This window comes from Lutjanus erythropterus, chromosome 6, assembly GCF_056507025.1.
Source record: "Lutjanus erythropterus isolate fLutEry1 chromosome 6, fLutEry1.hap2, whole genome shotgun sequence".
Lineage (NCBI taxonomy): Eukaryota > Metazoa > Chordata > Actinopteri > Lutjaniformes > Lutjanidae > Lutjanus > Lutjanus erythropterus.
The window spans coordinates 22,363,534-22,373,225 of record NC_139322.1 but is presented as its reverse complement, the minus strand read 5'-3'; the positions used below and the strand labels follow the sequence as shown (position 1 = coordinate 22,373,225).

Genomic DNA, 9,692 nt, shown 5'->3' with positions numbered 1-9,692 from the left:
CTGCAGCTTATTTGTACATCCATGACACAGACAGACAGCAGAGGAGAAAGACAGAGACAGTGATCTAACCAGAGAGGCTTTAGACAGGAGACAGTTATTTCCTGTATCTGTGTTGGTGACAGGCGATACAGTACCAAGCTGGTTTTCTTGCTGGGTTTGGTTCCTGGGTATTGTTGCCATCAGTCACCATTAATCTAACCTGGTGTTTAGAGAAGGAGGGCCAAACTGCACAATTTACTTCATGTAATCTCTTCAGCAGGGCGCAGCAAGGTCAAACAACTCCACATGCTCCTGATTACAGCCTAATCAACCGCTACCAACCATTCACCCAATCAGCACTGGCCAACACAAAAGGCGGACACCCTTGAATAAATTAATTTAAATAGGGGGCCCACTTTAGCTCATTTTGATCATCTGTAGCTGTATGTCACCAATTTAAATCATCATTATGCGGCAGACGTAAACGGTTCCATCATGCTCTTTGGGCTGCAGCATGCTGATGTGGACAATAACCAGGAGAAGGAACATGCCTCATATGTAGAGGCTTTATGAAAGGAAAGTGAAATCATGGACTCGCACACTTTCTGGAACCAAACAGCCGCGCACAATGAGACTCTGGTGGATACGATGTTTTTCATTTTCAACTGCACAGTCCTAACTTTAACATTAGTGTTGGGTTCACCTGGGAACTTGTGGGTTTGTTGGGTTGTTTTCAGGACCAAGAGCCTTCAGACCAGTAACAACGCGCTGTTGGTCAGCCTGGCCGCCAGTGACCTCCTGAAGTGCTCCGTGGACACACCACTGCTGCTCTTCTCCTTCCTGCGCTATGGCAAGGACAGCCAGGTGTCGGTGCCCGTGTGCACCCTGCAGCAGTTCACCTACGCCCTGTGCAGCTGCGTCCAGCTGCTCACGCTCGTCAGCATCAGCGTGGAGCGCTTCCAAGCCATCGCGTTCCCTTTCCAGACCGAGAGGCGGAAGGCGAGGGTCCGTGTCTGGATCCTGTCCATCTGGGCGTGCGGTCTCATCCTGGCTGTCATCTCTCTGACTCTAGCCAAAGAAGCGCTTTTCTACATGCTCTGCCGCCCGCACACCAACGAGCATCCATACTGGGATCCATTTGGACCCTACGTGCTGGTCCCAGTGTGGGGACTGTCTCTGACTGTCATCGTTGTCCACTATGTCAGGATATTTAAAGTTGTGAGAAAGCACCGAAAGAAAGTTTTTAACCGGGGGGTCCAGCTGCGGCCGACGGTGTCCGGACACGTGTGGGACTGGCTGAGTGTCCCGTCTTCAGCACCACGGACAGCTCCACTGCCTCCCCGCAGGACCGTGCTCCTGGTGGCCGAAGCAGGTGCTCCATGCGCGGGCTCGTCTGCAGGACGCGCCCCTGGAAGACCCCCGGAGATAGTGGGGGCAGTGTGCCTCCTGACACCCGGGGCCAGGGAGCGGGGGAAGAAACAGATGGAAGGGAAAGTGGCCCAGCGGTTTGGCTACATTATCATTGCTTTCACGCTGTTCTGGCTGCCGATGGTGGTCATTCTGCTAATGAACTTCATCTCATGGCAGGACACAGACAAAGTGAGTGGAGCAGTTTTTTTCCCCCATCCGGTTATTAAGAGCTACAACAAGTCAATTAATTGATTAGCTGTCAACTATTACATTAATTGCCAACTGTTTTGATACTTAATTGATCATTATTGGTAATTTTTGAAAAAAAAAAGTCCAATTCTCTGACTTCAGCTTCTCAGATGTGAATATTTTGTGGTCTCTTTAGTCCTCTATCATAATAAACTGAATATCTTTGGGTTGTGGTCAAAGCAAGATATTTGATGACATCATCTTGAGCTTTGGGAAACAGTTATCAACATTTTGCAGCATTTTCTGATATTTTATGGACCAAACAAACAATCGATTAATTGATAAAATTACTGACTGAATGGATGATGAAAATAATTGTTAGCTGCAGCAGGAAGGCTGTTACTTTAATTGGCCATACAATACTAAAATAAGTAAACCCTGTACAATGTAATGACAATCCTAGAATAAATACTTTTAAAGGAACAGTTCACCCCAAAATCAAGAAACAATTGTTTTTCCTCTTAGCTGTAGTGCTATTTATCTACGTAGTTTCATTGTAAGTTGCGTTTCAAAGTTTTGGAGATATCGATCAGAGAGAAGTCTGCCTTCTCTTGAATATGATGGGACTAGATGGTACTTAGTTCCTACATGAAACTGTTCACAAACTTAGTTTTTGGCACTTAGAGCACCACAAGCTATTCTTCTTTCTTTGGTAGACAGAAAACTCCTGCTTCTGTATTTTGAAACTCAATAAAAAAAAGAAAATTTTGTATTTTTGGTTTTTAGGGTGACCAGCCCCTTTAATTTGAGAGGTTTCTAAAAATCTGTTTTTGGAGCTGCACAAAATATAAGAAACATCTTTCCAAATAATTCAGTCTAATACAACCAAACCGCAGCCTCTATTGCACAGCAGAAACCAAACTAAACACAAAAAGTGAACATTTTAACTTTTTGCTTTGCTATTGCAATCCACTGTGCAGCTAGTCTGTTTACCAAGTGTAAAGTGCAATAATGTCTAATAGTAGTAGTTAACTGATCAATTAATCAAACACTTTTATAATAAATTAAGTAATTTGTCATGAAGAAAATCAAACATTCACTGGTTCCAGTTTTATAAATGCAAAGATACTGAGTTTGTTTGAGGTGTTCTTTGGATAAGGATACATATACACTCAAAAATCACAAAAAAACTCTCTTTTAAACTCCAACGCTGAAGCTTTCGACTCCCTCACGAAGGCTTGATGCAGAGTTTGTTTTAAGGTCCAACATGCCCATGCCATGACAATAGAGTCATTTTAATTGTTTTAAAAGAGAGTCCCTTGGAGTTTATTGTGCTTTTTTAATGAACTGAATCTGTTAGGGTTTTGGATTGCTGATGGGATTAATCATGAGTTTGGGCCCTAGATCAACTGTACCATCTTTCAAAAACCATTATGAAAAGATATTCTGTGTCACTGCAATATCCTAAGATGTCTCCTGTGTCCCCCACAGTTGCTGATGGAGCTGGAGACGTCAGCTCTGGTGCTGACCTGTGTGCAGGCTGCGGTGGATCCCCTCATCTACACTTTAGTCACCAGACAGTTTCGCTCTGAACTCAGCAAGATCCTCTCCTCCATCCCTGGTTGTCCCCTAAAACTGAGGGCCTGAAGGATCAATACCTGAACATTTAGCTCACATGGACTGCACTTCATGGGACTGAAAAGACCCAAGCCACTACCTTGTGTTAACAAACTTAAGGGTCAGCTCACCTCAAGATTAAAAATACATAATCTTCCTCTTAACTGCAGTGCTATTAATTCATCCAAATTGTTTTGGTGTGAGTTGCAGATTTTTGGGGATATCAGCTGTAAAGATGTTTGCCTTCTTTCAAATATAATGGAACTAGTTTGAAGATGGCACTCAGCTTGTGGTGCTCAAAGCACAAAAGGAAAAATAAAAACATTTGAAAAGCAATGTCTCTTTCCTGAAATCATGAAATCACGACCTGATTACACAACTTAGCCAAGGATGCCATAAATGTTTCCATCCCTTGTGGTCATGAGAACGAGCCTCTCGTCAATTAACATATGCACATTTCTTCTGCGTGGTGATGCGGTCGGCGGAAGAGGTTGTAGAAAGAGAATGGTTCCTAGTAGAGATGGGCGGATGATATCAAAGCTCTGAAGTTTGTGTCAAACATAGTACATCATATGACTGATGATGTCTGAAGCTTTCAAATGTCACTGGTACTTTGGAAAGCACTTCTTTCAGTTTAACAGTTTTAAAAGTTTTAAAGTATGTGGGTGATGTATCAAGTAACAACGTAATAAAAGTAAGAGGTTCATTTAAGTATCACTCATTAAATTACAATTCACATGCAATGTCAAACAAATACCAACCATGAAGTTTAAAAACATGAGCCCACAGTGGGACTTCAACTAAACTACACCGGTACATGAATGTTTTGTCTCAGCAAAAAGACTGACTATCTATCTATCTATCTATCTATCTATCTATCTATCTATCTATCTATCTATCTATCTATCTATCTATCTATCTATCTATCTATCTATCTATCTATCTATCCCTACAGATTTAATAAAACACATGCTTCTTGGACTTTTGTTGCACACATATGAGACAAAAACTGTTAATATAAACAAGGTGTGATGGTGCTTTGGCCCCAGTTTTGAGGGGCTACTAAAACTTCTACAAACCACCAGATGTAACTGAAGACCCAAACCTTAAAATCGTTTTCAGGAAAAATACAAAGAAAGCTACAAAGCCTCATAAGACTTCATCTGTACATCTCTAGTGACCTACAACTGCTCACAACAAGTAATGATTTCCGGAAATAGCCACCGGTGTTGAGTTTTTCAAATGTTTTAGTTTGCTTTGAGCACCACAAGCCAAGTGCCATCTAGCTCCATTATATTTGAGGGAAGGCAGACAGTCTTTGGACGACATTTACAAAACTCAGCAACTCACACCAAAACAATCTAGATGGACAAGTAGCACTACAGGGTAGAATAAAAATATGGATTTTTTATGTATGGGTGAACTGTCCCTTTAAACACACAGAGTGATTTACAGGCAGGTGAAGAAGAGAGTCCACAGATTTAGTATTTGTGGCAGATATAGATGTTTTATCAGGCGTTTCACAGTCGGGACACAAGACAAGGTCATAAATAATATCCAACACCTGACAAGATACGCACAGCAGTAGTCTCAACAATGACAGGTGGCATAGGAGGGCAAAGCAAAGAGTGAAAGGAAAACTGACTGAGCTGAGAAAAAAAGACAATCAAAGGAGGAGAGTACATAACAGAGAGCGAGACAAACACAATCACAGACCTCTGTTTTTGTTGTTTGTAAAAAAAAAAAAAATGCAATCCTTTGACACTTTGAGCGGAGATATGCTTACATAATAATTCAAACTGTGTCATTTGATAGTGCGGCTGACACAAAACAACCTGTCTGGAAACAGGAAAGCAGTAAATAAATCACGTTTAATCACTGTCCTAGCAACAAATAATACAGGGAACCTCACTTCTGCCATCACCTATGTCATACCCTTGATGTAGCGTTCAATAGATTCTAAATGTCAGACTTGATGCTGTGAATATGAAGTCAATAACTTCAACCCCACTTTGAAAATTACACCGAAAAAAGCTCTGCTTGTCTGTGCTTGTCTTCTTTTTTTTTTTTTTTTTACTCACGGTAAATTTGCGCACAGTTTGACTAAAGACTAATACTGGATCTAGGCAGCTGTTGTCACTGGGTACAGTACTACATTACCAGCAATAGTTCTAGGTCACTGCTAGGAATATCAGACATAAAACTCATCCTCTTTTAACTCTGTAGAATATTTTTGGCTTTCTTTGGGTTGGAACTAGGGGTGTCACAATTTCAATTCTAATATTTGAAAATGAATCCAAATCAAAAGCAGGATCTGCATTTTTCCAAGTATTTTTTCTATCTATATCCCACCCTTCTTGCATGTGATTGATGTGTGTCTGAAGGAAAAACTAGAATTACTGCCTCTGGCAACCAGTCAAGTTGCTATTTACCTCCATGTCCAGACTCTATAATGTATGTAGTGAAGACTTTGAAGGAATTTAATAAAGGGTATTACATGTATTTTTTGACAAAATGGAAGTCATCACTACACATCCATGATTTCAGTGAATTAATTCCAGTAAACAACATGCTGTCTTCACTAACATACTATTTTTTACAGAGGAGTGCTTTCACAGTGAAGATGACCTTTTGGATATAAAATATCATCACACCATCATTTAATCCTGTTAGACATTTGCATGTAATTTTGTTATAATCGGCGAACGAATTCTTGAGATATGGCTAAAAATGTGTTTAGTGAGGTCACAGTGACCTTTGACCACCTAAATCTGATCAGTTCATCCTTGAGTACGGGTGGACATTTGTGCCAAATTTGAAGAGATTCCCTCCAGGTGTTCCTGAGATATTAAGTACATGAGAATGGGACAAACAAGAAGTCAAAGTGACGCTGTCTTTTGATCTTTGACCACCAAAATCAATCTTATCAGTTCCTCTTAAGGTCCAAATGGATGTTTGTACCAAATTTGAGGAAATTTCCTCACGCTGTTCTTGAGATATCACGTACACAAGAACCGGACGGACGTGCATACGGATGTACGGACAGACAACCTGACCACAGAGAGAAAACAGAGAGGTATCTAGTTCTTTGACCCTTGTTCTTCAGGTCTGGCACCTTTTTCTATGTAGCCCACGAGAGGTGGCAAAGAACATGATTTATGCAGTACAAATCTATACTGCATTACAGAAATACACTGTTCATTATGTATCCCCTTTTTGTCGTATGATTTTCAGCTCCGGGATGGAACTGAGTTTGACCCACCTTAAACCTTCACGACCGTTATCTAGCAGGAAGCTCAGTGTTGCCGCTGGTAACATTTATCAATTTATCTTCTAAAGAAGAATTTGAAAATGTAAATGAGGGCATAAAACCAATTATGACAGTGCTGAAAAAATATTTAAATTGAAAATTAAATTGAACTGTGACCTTATAATCCAAAATCATAACGGACTGAGAATTGTGACACCCCTAGTTGTTACTAACCTCAGGATCAGTGGGAACTAAAGCTCAACAGAGGAGTCTAAGGGACCTTAGGGTCTTGTGCAGTGATGCACTGATATGGTGCCAATTATGCTGTACATTTCCACTCATATTGGCTGATAGGATCATGATATGTGTTTTTTTGTAAGTTTTAATACAAATGCATGTGTAAAACTGGTTAAGCTTTTCAGATGTCTCCATCTCAAGGTAATTAAATACTTTTCTAAAAAGTCAATGATACATTTTGCTGCTAGTTTAAATACAGTCTACTTCTACAGAAAAATTCAGCTACATATGGGCAGACAATATTAGACCAATTCCAGTATTGCTTTTGAAATATGCTCTTGGCTGATATGGACAGTATGCTGATATATCAGTATCTCTAGCCCTGTGTGCTCTTGATCAACATTTTATTTCATCTATGCCGAGTAGAAGTGGGTGCTGCTCTGCCCTGCTTTGGTGAAACCCAGCAGTGGACTCATCCACCCATGGACAGACCTGACCGTCTGTCGGTGTAGCTGTTGGACTCAGAATGACATTCAAGATGAAAAAGGCCAACAGAGAGGCATCGGCTAGGAGGTTAGCAGAGCTAAAAAGGTCACCATCCTTAGTTACAAAGGTCAACTTTGATGGGAATTGATGAGAAGTAACACCAAAGTTACATGTTGGGGCTGCGAGTTGAGAGAACAGACAGAATAGCACGTTTTTTTTTTTTTCTGGTGACAGAGATCTGTGGATGGCTCATCCAGTGTCCTCCGTGTCTCTGTGGTCACCGTTAACAACAGACCTCCCTGCTTTAAGTTCTCCCGAAGATAAAAGTAAATAAAAATCCTTTGAAACACCAAGGAGGACAAAAAGTACAAACACCAAGTTTCCTAACCACATAGAGTACACATACTCAACAACTTTGAAAAATGCCCGCTGAGTTTGGGGGAAGAAAAAACGTTGACAGCTATAAAGACTACTGAAAGCATACTGTTGTTCACACAGGAGGTAGGGATACAACAGGACAACAACGAGAGAAAGAGGAAGAGAGAAAGACAGACTGAGGGAGAGAGAACGAGAAGACAGCTTCACTGGTTCTGCCAAACGATGGTCAAATATTACAAAATATTCTATTAACAATATTCACAAAGAACACGGGCTCAGGACAGATTCGTGTCGGAAATTCTCAGCAAAACGCCTTGTGCTTTTAATTGTGGTGGTTTGAATCCAAAATGTACTTTTTTTTTTGGTTTCTTTGTTAGATAATTGAGTTACTTGAGGTCTGTTGGGCTGCAACAGCCAAAGGGGAAAAGAACAGAGGGGTAGGATTCAGAAAAACTATAAAAAACAAATCTTTTTAGTCCAGCAAAACAGGCACGTATTGTGTAAAAGGCTTGTAGCTGAGAATTTCAGGCAGAAATGTGTACAATAAACCCTTCAGAGTGGCAGCTAGTCAAATATACCATATAATGAGCCATAGAGACTTCCAGAAGAATTGAAACACAAGTTTTCAATCAACTGAGACGAACACACACTCACACATACACACACTCACACACACACACACACACACACACACACACACACACACACACACACACACACACACACACACACACACAGGCACATACCTCCTATCCAAAACGTCACAACTCCTCTATCTAGCAAAAAATCACATACACTCACTCACGAATATGAAACTCATTGGTAACGCCGTCACAGACACACCGATCATATTTCGTCTTTTGAAGAATTTGCACTCGAGTGGAATAACATTGGGCCTGAAAAGGAATGGTGGCGTATTTATCTATCAACAAGTGCGAAGACCAAAATGACACAAAACAAAAGGGGCAGGGTTAAATGACTGGAAAAAAAAAAAAAGTTTTGATTATGTTTTTTTTCTTTCCCTTTGAGTTTCCATTCTTTTCCCTTATATCTCCTGCAAAAAGAGTCAAACTGAAGTGAAAATCATAATAAAAAGGTGCTTTGTGCACAGTGACACATGACTTTTACTCTAGGAACTCATCTCCGACGACACTTGTGAGGCGCTCTCACACGTGCCCCCTCATCTAAAACGACTCCCTACACACATTCCCCGCTCTTTCATCCACACACACTCGCTCACATACGCGCAAACATGCATGCCAATCACTAACATAAATATACTGTATCTAAAAGCCATCCTCCGTCTGTAAAGGGAGTCCATGTCGTTACAGTACATGACCAGCAGAGGGCAGGCTCCACCACGGCCAGACCAGGACTCTAAATGCCTTCTCCTCCATCATTGCCAGTCCTCCTCTGTCCCTCAGTCTGTCTCCATGAGTCTTTATCTGTCTGGATGACGCGCCTGCACTCCAGTCTTCACAGTGCGGACACCTTCACAACGTTCTGGTGGGTGGGGCCCGCGGGCAGGTGGGCGTCACCCTCAGGGGTCGTCACTGGCGGCGTGGGAATGCTGATGATTGCTGTGGTGATCTGGCTGCTCTGGCAGTTCAGCGGTGCTGGCTCGTCGACACGCATGTTCAGACTGGAGCGGCTGCATGAAAGAAAGACAGCGAAAGAACAACTAAAGGTTAGGATAGTTTGTCTATGTAGAAACATTTTGCTTATGTTTAGCCTGGTCCTGTAGGGAGATGGCTTTGTGACTGAAGATTATTGGATCAGTCCTGGTTGAGGAAATGTGAATGACAAAGCTTCCTCTTTCCTGCTGTTCAAGGTCAAGGTTGCTTTTATTGTGTCCCAAAGCAGAAAGTCTTGGAGAGGCCCTTCACAACAATAACCAAAAACCCCCTTTCAAACTGAACAACCCTCAAAAAACCATTATATCACCATTAGTATGGATGGGTCAACATGTTTCATGGAAAGTTAAAAATAATCCAGGTGTAATTGTGGAAGTACTGGTGGTACTGTCAAACCCACTGAGAATGAACACCCAACTCTACACAGCATATCTGGACCCACAGTGTCCGAGAACACCTGTTCTATATTTCTCTTTGGCACCAGTTAGTCATTTTAAGACTCTGGTTCAATA

At 41.5% G+C, this 9,692-nt stretch overlaps 2 protein-coding genes across 5 annotated transcripts in view; one reads left to right on the top strand and one right to left on the bottom strand.

Annotated features, from left to right (window-relative positions):
- The first annotated feature begins 233 nt into the window (after positions 1-233).
- On the top strand, positions 234-3,858 carry LOC146325271 (D(2) dopamine receptor-like). Its single transcript, XM_084720008.1, has 2 exons — positions 234-1,578; positions 3,070-3,858. The coding sequence occupies exons 1-2, from the start codon at positions 568-570 to the stop codon at positions 3,223-3,225; spliced, it is 1,167 nt and encodes a 388-aa protein (XP_084576134.1). The 5' UTR covers positions 234-567; the 3' UTR covers positions 3,226-3,858.
- A 1,816-nt stretch (positions 3,859-5,674) lies between these two features.
- The window catches only part of LOC146325270 (A-type voltage-gated potassium channel KCND3-like), a 142,705-nt gene continuing 138,687 nt past the window's right edge, over positions 5,675-9,692 (bottom strand). For all 4 annotated transcript variants that reach the window (XM_084721175.1, XM_084721176.1, XM_084721177.1 and 1 more), the window contains one exon: positions 5,675-9,197. In XM_084721175.1, the coding sequence (XP_084577301.1) occupies positions 9,023-9,197 (175 nt within the window). In that variant the 3' untranslated portion in view covers positions 5,675-9,022. The remainder of the gene's footprint in view (positions 9,198-9,692) is intronic.